At 41.4% G+C, this 15,238-nt stretch overlaps 1 protein-coding gene across 10 annotated transcripts in view; it reads right to left on the bottom strand.

Annotated features, from left to right (window-relative positions):
• Window positions 1-15,238, bottom strand: part of FAM227B (family with sequence similarity 227 member B) — a 413,569-nt gene that overhangs the window by 159,183 nt on the left and 239,148 nt on the right. For all 10 annotated transcript variants that reach the window (XM_033920259.1, XM_033920257.1, XM_033920254.1 and 7 more), the window contains one exon: window positions 1,384-1,526. In XM_033920259.1, the coding sequence (XP_033776150.1) occupies window positions 1,384-1,526 (143 nt within the window). The remainder of the gene's footprint in view (window positions 1-1,383; window positions 1,527-15,238) is intronic.

Here is a 15,238-nt window from a genome sequence, read left to right as displayed (position 1 = left end):
TACTGGCGCTTAACTAAATTAACAAACGCCATATAAAATGGAAAAACCTGCAATGTTAATGCGCCTACTGGTGCTTTTATCATATGTACTGGATCACGCCTACGTAGGCGCTTTAGGCCACCTAACACCACGATGGCCATGGCTAACGATGGAAGTGGTATTAGGTGGCCTAACGTGCCTATGTAGGCATGATTCATGACAAAGATAAGCGCCAGAAATGTAGGCCCAGAAATCCCAGGCACCTATCTTATGCGGACGCTTGATTCTCTATAGGGCGCTGTTGCATGATCAACACACAATAAGTGCCTTATAGAGAATCCAGGCCTGCCTACAAAATAGATATCATTAAGGTAGCATGTGCTAATTTTTTTTAATGGCCATATACTAAGGGCATATCTACTATAAGTCACAAAAAGGTGGGTGGAATCCACAAAATTATATTACTTTACACACACAAAGTGGAAACGCAGGAATCGCAATGAACTCAGTGGCTTGTTGTTGCTATATAGATAACCACAATTGCTGGCATTTTTGTTTGTTTAAATGGAGGAAAAAGACCTCAGCAGAAGGGACAAACTGCCAAGATAAATCTTATAGCAGAACACTGTCCCAGAATTGACTTCAATCATCGGCCAAAAAAATCTCCAAAGTTTGTGTCATAAATAATGTAGAAACAGTACAGCACTTATCTTAATTCCATACGGAGTGTCTCCGTTTCACCAAAACAGCTTCATCAGGGGAAGATGCTGTCTGCGAGTCTGTCTCTGTCTGACACAATGTTCAAGTGTGCTTCTCAACGGGCCAAATTTTCCCTTGCTCATGGGAACATCGTATCAGACAGAGACAGACTCGCAGACAGTGTCTTCCCCAGATGAAGCTGTTTTGGTGAAACAGAGACACTCCTTAGGAAATCAAGCCTGACCACCCTCCCCCTCCCCACATTGGGCAAAAGGTTTCAGTGTATTTTCTACAATGATACCCAGATTTTTTTCTTGGGCGCTGACCCTTAAGGTGGGGCCCTAGCATTTGGTAACGATGATTTGGGCTATTCTTCCCAATGTGCGTTAGTTAATAAGGTGCCTTCCGGGAGGATTGGGCTGAGGCTTTGCGGCTTGAAGCTTCTAGGAGTATGAAGAAAACAGCTTGCCTGCGAGTGATGAGCTGCCGTGACCTTTTGGCAACTCCTGCGGTAAATTCGTACACTTAATAACTACCCCCACAATGCACTAAGCTGCAAAATAATTGCTTCATGAACATTAGTGAAAGGGACTTTAAGGTTTCTTTAACCCACACAATAAAAACAAAATACAAAGCCATATAAGTCATCCTATGAAAACTTGATCCACAGTAAGAATGCAACTATAAGATTACTGCCAAGCAAACCTCTATTATTGTTGCTGACTTTGATGATGTATCCATCGTAGATCTAATATCCTTTATTTCTTCATCTAATAATCTCGATAAACATGTATCTTTGGCATCTTGAATTAGCTTATCCAAATTAAAATCCAGTTGGTTTCTCCCAGCTAAGAAGAAAAAGAAAATTAACAATTTTTATAAAGTGTACTAACCAACATGATAGATGCAGCACTTGTGTTTCTGGCCACATTCTGTGGCCTGCTAAAAGAAATGTAAAATATTTGGTTTTTAAAAAAAGGTTTTCTTTTACTTGAGTATTCTAGTTTAAACTCACATGAGACAGTGGAGATTAAAATGTCAAAAATATTGAAGTAATCTCCAACATTAATTTCATATACTGTATATCAATACTAAGCAGTACTATAAAAAATATCACTTACTATATATTATAAACTTCAAAAAAGATGCCTCTGAATCAGGGGTAGGGAACACCGGTCCTCGAGAGCCGTATTCCAGTCGGATTTTCCCCAATGAATTCACATGAGATCTATTTGCATGCACTGCTTTTAATGCATATTCATTGGGGGAATCCTGAAAACCCGACTGGAATGCGGCTCTCGAGGACCGGAGTTCCCTACCCCTGCTCTGAATTATTGATTTTTGATCTGAGGAGGGAAAGACTGCAGGAATTTAGCAGTATGCAAGGAAGCTGCTCTAAAAATACATGTTTTACGTTTTACCATCAATCTGTTGCCTGAAGAAGCAAGAGCAAATACATTCTACTGTATAGGAAATATGTTTGTGTGTATGTTATAGACAGAGAAAGAATAGAGGCAAAATCCAACAAAGAATCATAAAGGTGTGAATAGGAATTGGATAAAGCGCGCAGTATGGTGAAGGGTTGAACGGTGTAAGCTCACTCTATCAACTCTGTAAGCTCCCTGGGAATGCCCGGGCTAACTCTTTTTGTAAACCGCCTTGAACTGAAAGGTATTGGCGGGATAGAAAACACTAATGTAATATAATGTTATTCAGGGACCTTTATCATACAGCCCTGGACTATATGCTTTATCCAATTCCTTTTCAAACATGCTAATATAACACCTGATCCAGGACAAGTGTTAAATCCTAAATTTTGTAGGTATGTGGGAATTAGCAGGCGCAGAAAAGCCTACCACATTGTTTCTATGTCCCTGCTAAAACATAATTAGCACATGGGGCTAGATTCAATAAAGTGTGCCCATTAAGGTTAGGCACTAAGATGATCCGCACTAAACTAGTATTCTGTAGATTGCGCTCTGTGCTGAGCATCTTTCACAGAATACTAGCTTAGCAGGCAGTTTGGCCTGGATTCTCTAAATGGCGCCTTTATAAGCGGGCGCCGATCATGTGTCGGCCGCGAGACAGTGCAATTTAGAGAACCTTGCCTCCAGCCAGGGCAGGATTAACCAATAGGCCAAGTAGGCACATGCCTAGGACCTGAAATGGTCAGGGGGGGCCCGATGAAGGAGGGCATCAACATTGTTTTTCCAAACGGTGATGGGCCCCTCCAGCATCGATCGACTACGTGGGCCCCCCCGATCAGCAACGCGTGCCCCCCTGATCGGTAACGCAGCCCCCCCCTCGACGGAAAGTAAGATAAGCAAGCAATGCGGGTAAGAAAGGCAACGGGAACTGTAATTGTGCAAGCGGTGCTGCTTGCCCAAAGCTTCCCTCTGACGCAGCTTCCTGTTTCCACCTGGGCGCATGGTGGAGTGGGGCAGGGCAGGGGGGGCCCAGTGTACTTGTGTGCCTAGGGGCCCTCGACGAATTAATCCTGCCCTGCCTCCGGCAAAGGTAGGCGCCGGAGATGTAGGCCAGTGTTTTCAAGGCCTACATTTCCAGCCCCTACCTTTGACATGAATCACACCTCCAGAAGTGCTTACTGACGCCTAACGCCACTTCTAGTGTCGGCCATGCCTAGAGTTCGTTAGGTGACGGTGGGCACCTCTGGAGGCACAATTAATTCTGGTGCCTTTTTTTAGGCCTCAGTAGGTGCCTTGTAATGTCTCTTAAGTCTTCTTTTAAATGGACTTAACTTAACTTAGAAGCCAATAGGGTCTGTTTATAGAATATGGGCCTTTGTGTCTAACTTTGGACGTGGACACTTATGCTTGCCAAAAGCTGGTGTAAATGCTAGTGCCCAACTGATTGAAGTTAGGCGCACAAATATAGGTATTCTATAACACTGTGTTTAAATTCTGAAAATACCCTTGACCTGCCCATGCACCTTCTGTGGCTACATCCCTTTTGAGTTGCGCACTATGGACTTTAGGTGCACCTTTTATAGAAAAGGGCAGATTTGAGCAAGAATCCTAATTAGTGTCAATGAGGGGCTCCTTTTATCAAGCAGCGCTAGAGCATTTCCCTATAGGCTGGAAAGGTAAATGCTCCAAAGCTCATAGGAATTGAATGAGCGCTGGACTATTTACCTCATCGGCCTAGGTTAAACGCTCTACTGCTGCTTGATAAAAGGAGCCCTAAGTGCGGCTTATGTGCATATTTAAGATCCATGCCCAAATTTGGGTGACTTATACAGCTGATGTAGCTTAATTTAAATGTGGATAAGCAGTAATATCATTTAGGGCTCCTTTTATCAAGGTGCGCTACGGGGGTTAGCGTGTCAGACATTTCATCACGCGCTAACCCCCACGGCAAGCCAAAAACCTAATGCCTCGTCAATGGAGGCGTTAGCGATTAGCGCGGCAGGTGGTTGGACGCGCGGTATTCCGTGCGTTAACCGCCTACCGCACCTTGATAAAAGGAGCCCTTAGAGTGCATACTGGGACCTTAGTATATAGTATACTATTTTTTTGTGCAAGTTTACTCATTTATTTAAAGCATTTATAACCCACATATCCAACATCTATGCGGGTAACATGCATAATTAAAACAAAACAACAAAACACATAAAATACAGCAATACAGCTTACAACCTGAAACCAATGCCCTAAAAATAAGGCCAAATAATTGTCCAGTCATTAAAAGGTCAATCGGGAAAAAATAAGCTTTCAAACTTTTATGGAATACCAAAAAGTCAGAAATTAGATGAATGGAATCTGGAATTGAATTCCATAATGCAGGTCCAGCCACCTGAAACATTCGGGATCGATTTACAACTTTAGTGACTGAACGAAAGGGGGGACAACCAAGTGGTCTCTAGCTTGCGATCTCAAAGGGCAACCAGGTAAATAAATCTGCAATAAGGAGGCAGCAGGTCACAAACAGATTTAAATACCAAGGACAATATCTTGAATTGTATTCACCATATAACTGGCAACCAATGGAGTTTGGTTAGTACAGGTGTGACATGTGAATAGCGAGGCAATCTGGCTATTATCCTGGCAGCAGTATTCTGAGCCACTTGCAAAGCTCTTAAAGAGTTCTTCGGCAAACCACAAAAAAGGGAGTTACAATAGTCTAGGTACCCAGTCTAAAGTTCGCAAATGACAACAAATCTCGTAATTTTAGAACATCCTGATTTTGAAAAATACAGTCTTAACAACTGAAAAGATATGTCTATTGAAGTTTAAAGTTGTTATCTAGAATGACTCCCAGACTTTTAATCTCCTGCTGAACTTGAACTGTAACCCACAAAATTCAGTGGGGCTCCTTCAACACCAGTGGAAGAGAGCCACAAGATTTTTGTCTTTGAGCCATTTAGGCTAAGACGATTCAACCTCATCCACAATTGGATCTCATCCAATCCGGAAACCCTGAGTTCTGTCTGCTGGAAATTTTTTTAAAAAATTGCAGAACATCTGCATAAATTCAATATTGTAGCCCAAGATCTGAAAATAACTTCTCAATTGGTGCCAGAAATAAATTGAATAACATTATGGATAATGAAGAGCCCTGTGTCACTCCACATCTCAAGGGAAAATATGCATAATGCTCATTTCCATTAGATACACAGAAAGATCTATCGCTCAAAAAATATTTAAACTATTTTAATATATTACCTGCAATCCCAAATCCATGTAATCTGTTCAATAGTACATGGCGATCCACGATATCAAAAGTGGACACAACATCAAGGGATACCAGCAAATAATGCTTTCCCTTATCGTATCCCTTACGAACCTCATCACATAATGACAGTAAGAACAACTCAGTACTATGATCCTTCCAGAAGCCAAATTGAAAGTCATCTAGGCTGCCTTGCTCTACCACGAAATCTTCCAGTTGTTATCATACAGTTCTTTCTAACACTTTTGCCATAAATCTCTAATTTGAGATTGGTCGGAAATTTTCCTTCTTGGTAACATCCAAGGTAGCAATTTTCAAAAGCGGTTCTTCTGGAACTTCGCCTAACTTCAATGACGGTGTTATTATATGCTTCTTCGAAGGAGCAACCTCAGACTTAAGCGTCTTAAGCACTACAGGGTACACGGGTTCAAAGAGAAATTCGATGAACTAACATATTCTATTGCTCCAACCACCTGATCTAATTTTACTGCCAGAAAATCAGTCCACACTTTAGTCACACCTGTACAAGCAGAACCATGCATTGATTGTGCCACAGTTAATGTAACATTTTGTTTGGCCAAGAAGTAACAGCAAACTCCTTACATATCGGAAATTTACTCCTATGCTAACTTGTTTACAATATGAGATAGCTCCTTAGAGCCTGAAGGAGCAGATATTATTTGCACTTCAAAATACACTTTCTTAGTACACAGCACAGCCGCTTTATAATCAGAGATAGCATTGGTATAGACCTCCCGGTTATTAGAGTCAGGCATTTCCTCCAACACCACTTCAGTTTGCGAAGCTGTCATTATGAAGCTAAGTTAATGAGTGTGGTGCAGTGATTAAATCTACAGCTTCAGTACCCCGAGGTTGTGGGTTCACTTCAAACCCACGCTGCTCCTTGTGACCCTGGGCAAGTCACTTAATTCCCCCATTGCCCCAGGTACATTAGATAGATTGTGAGCCTGCTGGAACAGACAGGGAAAAATGCTTGAGTACCTGAATAAATTCATATAAACTGTTCTGAGCTTCCCTGGGAGAACGGTCTAGAAAATTCAGAGCATATGCCCCTCTGTGTCAGAAAATTAATTACAAAGTAAAGCCTTCTTCCTCAGAATTTATTATGCAACTTTACTATATAGGTCCTTACCACAAACAGAACAAAACACCAAATATACTATGAGTTACTGCTACTGAATATGAAGATGAAAGAGAAGGAGAAAAAGAAAATCCGTAAAAAAGTAAACAAATCCTTGTCAGGCATCAACTTGATTTCATCAAGGCAAACATTCCTTAGCCACAGGTCATAAAATAAACACAGATGCAGAAAATAGAAGGAAAACAAAAGTTTGGACTGGAGGTGAAGGAAATTTTACTTTTCTGCATCACAGGAAATTCACCGAAGAAAACAAATTACAAACAACCAGTAGACTGCCTCATTATCTTACAGAAATATTAAAGTTTGCCATAAAAGAAAATGTCACTGAGGTAAAACAACCACAAAAACAAGAACAACTTTTACTGGGGGGGAAGGGGGAAGTTCTGAGCTCTACAATGATGCAACAAAACAAATTATGGACTTGGTGGAGAAAAAGTAATAACAGCAGGATGCTGAGAAGTATAAATGACCAATAGGGGGGATGAAGTGACATCATTGGCGAGTTGGCAGCCTGATTCTCTAGCTCCTCACCACCCTGAACAATTAAGTGATTATAAGCGGTATTGCTCCAAGTAAATTCTTTGTTAATGACGCACCAGATGCTAGCAAAAAATAATGGCCTGATTTGAAGGCATTTGCATTCCAAGTGCACCCTCCAGAATCTGTGGCCCTGCGCCATGAGGCACCACAGCTAGCGGGAACATTACAACAATGTTCTGAATTCCATAGATCATTGTAAAGATGGCATTTAAAACAGCCTTGTTCTACACCCGACGGTGTTTTGCCGATAGCGTCTTTAGGAGACAAGACTCCAGAAGGAATATCTTCAAGTCTATGCACCTACAATCATAAATCTTGCACATATAAATTACCTAAACACTGTGAAACATTTTTACCACACATAAAACATTGTTGTAATGTTCCCATTTTACAGAGTCAACCATGAGGTTTTTGAAGAACTTCCTTTGGAAATCTATGAACTTTATGAACTTTGAAATGGGACTTTTGATATCCTAATGAACCTTAAGTCTTTATTCATAACACTTTTACTGAGGAGGTATATTTGGGTTTATTGCACCTTATCATACATTGGTGATAATCATTGTGATGATTATATTTGCACTGTAGTAATTTCATAATAAACAAGTTTGTACTGTCCAAGTGAGTGGTACCAATATGGAACCTAGAAGTTGGTCAGATCATTCTCTGGTATGGCTGGACATAGACATTGGTCAGAGGTTATATGGCCAGAGATATTGGAGACTAAATGACACTATTCTCTTAGATCCCCGAAATGTGCAGCAGCTAGAGACTAATTTAAAGGATTATATTCAATTTAATTCCACTGCAGAAGTATCCCCTAGTACATTTTGGGAAGAGTTAAATGTGGTGATGCAGGGGAGGATTATTTCCCTGATGACTTTCAGGAGAAAGGAATATCGGCAGAAGCAGGATTCCTTATGCCAGCAATTGGTGCGCTTGGAGAGCCAACATAAACTAGGTAAAGGAGGGAGAGGGATACTTTGTCAATTAGAACAGGTGAGGGGTGAGTTACAGGAACTGGAGGCCATTCATACACGTTTACAGATGGTGCGTCAGTGATATTTTGAGCAGGGAAATCGGGCCGATCGGTTATTGGCGCATAAGTTAAAACAGTGACAGGTGAAGAACTAGGAATGTACAGTCTTGGCATAACACTGATTCTTATAAATGACCTCATAGACATGGGGAAGGGGGGGGTCTTGTTCACACATCCAGCTTTCCAAGGTTTTTAAGAGGCCAGTCTACAATTCCAAAGCTGAATGAGAGCGCAGGAATTGCTGGCTGATTAATTACCTGTATCTTATTCCATGATGTCAATTCATTCTACAATATCAATTTTAATTTCCTATAATATTCTTTACTGATATTTTCTCAATGATTTTTGTTTGATTGTTGCTCTTTCCTCCACGTCTAGATATTTATACACACCTTCCTTTTTAAGCTCCTTTATCTCACAGTCAGAGGGATGTTTTCAGTTTCACACAACTTTCCCCTAAGGAAAGTTGCCTTAGCACTTCTGTCCAGTCCAAAAGTCATCTTGATGTCATTTGAGAAGCTTTTCACTACTCAAAGTTGCTACTTACTGGTCATTGAAACTGTAGAGTTTCAGGTCATCTACAAACAGTAAGTGTGATGTAACATCTGCTGTGAGATAATCGGTGCTTTTTTCCAAGCCTATGAGGGCTAACAGTGGTTTATGAAGTTTTCTTCTAGGAACCCTTTAAACCCAGCTAAGCTAACTGCCTGGACCACATCCTCCAGAAAATTTCACATCTTAAAATCTTGTTAGAGAAAAATAAATACTTTCCATGAGTTATTTTAACTATGTTACTGTAACCCTTATTTGTCTATCAGGTGGGTTTTTAACAGTACATTTGGACTAGGTTTTGAAGAGAGTAGCAGAGCTTGGAGGCCGACTTGCTTTTGAATTCACACTCTCAGCACATATCTTACTAAGTAATCCACACTTGGAGTTCAGACAACTGAAATGATGATTCAAAATGACTATTTGCAAGGAAAAATAATAATATGCCAGTAGATTTAAGTAAGGAAACTAGAAACAGTTATATTCCTCCTTTCTTAGTTATAGTTCTACACTAAACTAAAACCAAGAAGAGCTCGACTCAGTTTACAATAATGTAAAACATAATATATAAATTTGACAAGAAAAAGTAGACTGAAATAGTTAATTTCCAAAATGTTTAGCGAACAAAAAAGGTTTTCAGAACTTTTTGGAACAAAGCAAAAGAACCTAAACTTCTTAATGTAAGCAGTAAAGCATTCCAGAATTTGATTAATTTAAAAGCAAAAGAATAACTAAGGGCCCCATTTACAAAGCCGTGCTAGCGGTTTTATCGCACGCACCGGATTAGCGCGTGCTATAGTGCGCGCTAGCCGGAAATCTACCGCTTGCTCAAAAGGAGGTGGTAGCGGCTAGCGTGTGTGGCAATTTAGCGTGCGCTATTCTGCGCATTAAGCGTGGCTTTGTAAAAGGAGCCCTAAATCTTTTAAAAGGTTTTGTTTTTACCACTGAGAGGGGGAAAAGTAAGTTTTAATTTTTGAGAACTTCTGGCAAGATGAGATCTATGAACATCCCAGTCTAAAGGAATCAAATTGGTAAAAATGCCAAATAGGATCTTAAATGCAATACAAATGCACTTAAGTTGAATTCTGAGATACACTGGAAGCCAATGTAATTCCTTGAGCAGAGGGGTTACATGATCAAATTTACTCTTACCAAAGATAAGTTTAGCTGCAGTGTTCTGTATTAATTGAAGTCTCTGCAGACTGACCTTTGAAAGTCCCAAATACACTGAATTGCAGTGATCCAGCCTTGACAAAATGATTGATTGAATCAATACAGAGAAGTGTTGTTCCCAGAATAAAGCGGTTTATCCCCAGAAGAATAATCTGGTTTGAGAGGTTTTACCTTGTGGTGGTTCTGCTTCAGCTACGAGTAGATTATGTAGCACTTCTTTTCTTCCTTCTGCTTCATGCAGGCAGTAGTGGAAGACAGGGTCCCCAGTACCTGTGCTTACCTGAAGCAGTTCAGCAAAGCTCGGAGGCTGGTTCCCACTCCTTGCACTTGATGGTCAAAGACTGTGCAAGTCAGAGACCTTTCCTTTAATTTGTAAGAAGATTATCAGCTTGGAAGTTAAAAATTACATTTTGTCCCCTTGCATTGTTCGTAAAGAATTGGCCAGGGACTCCAGAGCCAAAACCCTAGTCTTCTTTCTTGAAGGTGCAATGGCTAGGGATCTGAATCAAACACAGTTGACTCCCACTCCCCTCCTGGCTGGCAATTTATACATGTTCATGTTTTCCCTACAAGGGATGCATCTCATTCCCCCCTATCAGTCAGGAAGGGAGACTCAGCCCATGATTTAGAACAGTGTTTCCCAAGTCGGTCCTGGAGTTTTCAGGATATCCACAATGAATATGCATGAAATTGATTTACACAGATAAGGCTAGACTCAGGGCACTGGTCTTTGACCTAAGGGCCACCGTGTGAGCGGACTGCTGGGCACGATGTACCACTGGTCTGACCCAGCAGTGGCAATTCTCATGTTTTTATGTTCACACATTGCCTCCATTATATGCAAATTTCTTTCATGCATATTCATTGTAGATATCCTGAAAGCCTGACTGGCAAGGGGGCACTCCAGGATTGACTTGGGAAACACTGCTCTAGAACTTGTGGGGTGATAGAAAGGTTTCAAGAAAGGTTTGGACAATTTTCTGGAGGAAATGTCCATAGTCTATTATTGAGAAAGACATGGGGGAAGCCACTGCTTGCCATAGATCGGTAGCATGGAATGTTGCTACTCCTTGGGTTTTGGCCAGGGACTAGGGACCTGGATTGACCATCGTGAGAACGGGCTACTGGGCTTGATGGTCTGACCCAGTAAGGCTATTCTTATATTCTTAGGTCAGAATTCCTGTATTCTGGTAAAGCATCTGAAGGTCCCAGCACTGCACAACAGAACTTTAGTGGTCTCTACACTAGTTACTAGTTTCAGGATGTCTAGCCCCCAACTGTTTAATCAGGTCCAGTAATCTCCATCCCCCATGAATCCTCTTTCTTCCTTCTTGACAGACTTAAAGATCTCAATACGTATTCTTTGGAGGAGAGAGGGGAGATATGATAGATCGTTTAAATACCTACGTGGCGTAAATGCGCATGAGTCAAGTCTCTTTCATTTGAAAGGCTCTGGAATGAGAGGGCATAGGATAAAGTTAAGATAGGAAATACTTTTTTTACAGAAAGGGTGGTAGATGCGTGGAACAGTCTCCTGGTAGAGGTGGTGGAGACAGAGACTGTGTCTGAATTCAAGAAAGCCTGGGATAGGCACGTGGGATCTCTTAGAGAGGAAGAGATAATGGTTACTGTGGATGGGCAGACTGGATGGGCCATCGTGTTTCACATGGCCCTTCTCTCTTCTCTGACCAACAATGTTAGTCTGTCTCAGTCCTCTTAATAAAGAAAAACCTCTTACCTCTTGGGTTTTCTATGTATGTTTTTGCTTTAGTCAGGTGAGTCAGCATGAGATGTGGCACAAAGTGATGCCTGTGTGAGGCTGGCATGAGAGCTGTTGGCAGGCATTGATCCACACTGCTGCAGCAACCACAATTTTGACTGTGAATATGAGAAAGCAAATATTTACTGCTGGTACTACTCTTAAGAGGTTTCCAGTTTACCAGGCCTCATGGCACGAAAGTGCAGCATGGTTGGGAAATTGTTTACTCGTGGCTGTACTTGCCACATGTTGTGTTGTGTGCAGCTAGAAATGACTGGCTCAGCTCAGTCGTGCCATGTGAAACAAGAAGCAGGTAGGCATAGGCACTGCTGTTTGATATCACACAGTAGAGCAGAAAAATAAGAACAAGTGCTCTGCCTGCTAAGTAAATAATCAATCATCTTGGGGATCAGCTCAAATGTTGGTAGGTCAAAAATAGCCCAGCCTGCATATACACTTTTTCTCAATTCCAGAGGAATAACAACAACAACAACAAAAATTAGTCCAACTGGGTGTGAAAAGCCCAGTTTGGTAACTTTTTCTAGTCTGCTGAGCTCATACCTGATTGGCCCATTCGAAGCATAAGGGGGAAGGGTGCAGAATAAAGCACTTCTCAGCATTTTTTTGTTTTCCTTTGCTGCATACCTCTCATAACCCCCCCCCCCCCCCCTTTCCATAACAGAGGCTAGGTAAAGGAGAAATCCCTTGCTATGGGAAAACACATGGGGCCACACAAGATAAAATTCAATTTATTAGTTGCCCTCCAGCCTTGCACCTTCAGGCCAAACCCAACTTTGGCACAGCTCTTAGTATAAAGAAAGTCCCCCCCCCCCCCATGGGATAGACAGATACTGGAGGGTTAATAGATGAGAGGCATTTTTCTAATGCCTTTGGGGTAGCTGTTACTACCCCTCCTACCTTTTACAACTAATACAGCATTCCTTACCAATAGCGACATAATGTATGATGCCAAAAAAAGACTAAGTAGCCCAATCAGTCTACACCATAAAGGATATATCTCAACTGCCAACAGGAGTGCGACTCCCCTAAAGATATTTCTCTTTATTTAGGACAGTCTTTTTGTCTTTCTCCTTCTGATTCTACTATCTTGAATAGCTAAACCTACTACATCCCTACTTAATTATCTTTACCAACAAGTTTTCAATGCTAAAGCTCTGTAAAGATCTAAATGGCTAGCAATACTAGTGTGGGCCTGAACCGAACCACTAAGGGCTCCTTTTACAAAGGCATGCTAGCTAGCTAAAATGCCGCGCGCGCTAGCCGCTATCGCCTCCTCTTGAGCAGGCGGTAGTTTTTCAGGTAGCACGCACTAATCCGGAGCGTGCGCCAAAAACGCTAGCGCACCTTTGTAAAAGGAGCCCTAAGTTATGTAGTCTACCATGCCAGCCTGTCTCTAGCAAAGCCTAACATTAATAGCTACCATTACTATTTTGTCTATATCTATAATGTTTTCTAAGTTGAGTTCAGCCTACATAAGACTCAGGTGTTTCATGTTTAATTTGGGAAATGCATGAAATGGAAGTAAAGCTTTAATGAATATTTAAAGAAGTTCCCTAGTTTTTTTTGGAAACAATTTGTACTTGTTCTAAGTAAACTGTGGAAAAGCTATAAATGATGCAGAGTGCTTTTATGTGCCAAGTGGTAACAGTGGACCTCATATAAAATTATCTTAAAAGGATAAAGAGGTTTCTGTCCTTTGCTTTTTAATTTTTAATTTTATTTTAAATAATGTATTTTGGTGCTACAAAACTGATCTAAGGCTTATAGGTTCCTTAGCCTCTTCTTTTCATCACCTGCTGCCATCCAAAGGGCTCATATACTAAATTCTTTGTGCTCAGCTGCCTAAAAAGTGCATTTTGGAAGCCAACATAGGTGCTCTGCTGGAATTTAATCTAACCAGTTTGCATATCTATAATTAGTATGCATATTGTGGAGATACATTGGATTTATTTATATATTTATCTGGATTTCGTTCAGACCTTTTTCAGTTGTAACTCAATAACATTATCAAAATCATACAAAATTGTGTGCAACCGACGCTAACATTTATGGAGCTTGAAGCTACTTGCATGTCCTGCTAAGAAACAGAAACTCAGACTTGATAACCTCCTTATTTTTTCTTTTCAGCTTAGCTGGGCGAGAGAGAAATTCTTCACAGTCAGATATAGACTGAAATTAAGACCAAAGGCAGGCAAAGTTCACTCACAGAGCAGGGCCTCAGGACTGCTAGACACATATACAAGAAAGAAGATTATTGAGGTAAGAACCTAATCTTTCTTTCTAGTACAATGTGACTAGTAGTTCTGAATGCTAGGGACATACCAATGCAGTCCCCCAAGTCTAGGACAGGACTATCGAATCTGCCTTTAATATTGAGGACCCAAAAACAGTGTCCTTCCTGGTTGCCACGTCAACTTTAGACAATCTGGTAAATGTATGAAAAGTAGACCATGCCACTGCTCTACAAATCTCCATGGGGAAACTGCCCGAGCCTCTGCACATGAGGTAGTCACCCCTCTGGTGGAGTGTGCCTTCAATGCAATTGGTGGTTACTTATCACAGCCCACATATGCAGAGGAAATTGCCATTTTAATCCATCTGGAGATTGTGGCCTTGGATGCAGATCTCCCCTTCTTAGCATGACTAGTCAGAACAAAAAGGTGATCAGAGACTTGAAACTCATTGGTAAATTTGAGGTATCGAAGAAGAACTTCCCTGACATCTAACAAATGCAATATTTTGTCCTTTTTCTTCAACCCCATAGGATGAAAGGTGGGCAGTCAGACTTCCTGATTGACATGGAAGGCAGAGACTACTTTCGGTAGAAAGAATGGAACCATGTGCAAGGAAAGCCCTGCTTCCGTAATCTTAAGAAATGGTTCTCTGCAAGAGAAAGCCTTTATCTCTGAGAATCGTCTCGCTGATGTAATCGTCACTAAGAACAATGTCTTCACCATCAGATCTAAGATTCTGTAAGAGCTCATATGGAGCACTACTGAGACCTTAGAAAATGGTATTAAGGTTCCAGGATGGGAATGGTAGATGCATCGGAGGGCATAACCTTAGAGCCCTTTTAAAGAATCTTGCCACATCTGAGTGAAAGGCCAGAGATCCTCTCCCTCCCTGAGCTTGGAAATATATGCACTTTCAGCAATCTGACTAACAGGCCCTTCTCAAGTCCTTCTTGCAAAAATTCCAGGATTACTGAGATCAGGGCTTATAAGGGCTCCACATCAATCTTAGCAAACCACTATCAGAAAGTCTTCCAGGCCTTGGCATAGACTGCCACTGTTGAGGGCTTCTTGGCTCTAAGCACAGTGGAAACAACTGCCTCTGAGTATCCCTTCCATATTACATTACCCAACTCAAGAGCCATGCCGTAAGCCCAAAATGTTGTGGATTCTCAATGGGAATCAGGCTGCCCCAAGTCAGGAGATCTGTCTGAACCAACAACCTGAGACCTTTGGCTTTCTGTAGATAAACTAGGTCCGCACACCATGGTTTGCAGGGCTAATGGGGTGCCACTAGGACAACTGACAACCGGCTCTGAATGACTCAACCTATTATGGGCCACAGGGGAAACATGTACAAGAGCTTCTTCTCTGGCCACAGCTGGACCAATGTGTCC

Source organism: Geotrypetes seraphini, chromosome 14 (genome assembly GCF_902459505.1).
Source record: "Geotrypetes seraphini chromosome 14, aGeoSer1.1, whole genome shotgun sequence".
Classification (NCBI taxonomy): domain Eukaryota; kingdom Metazoa; phylum Chordata; class Amphibia; order Gymnophiona; family Dermophiidae; genus Geotrypetes; species Geotrypetes seraphini.
The sequence above is the reverse complement of the archived record's forward strand: the minus strand, read 5'-3'. Positions and strand labels throughout refer to the sequence as shown.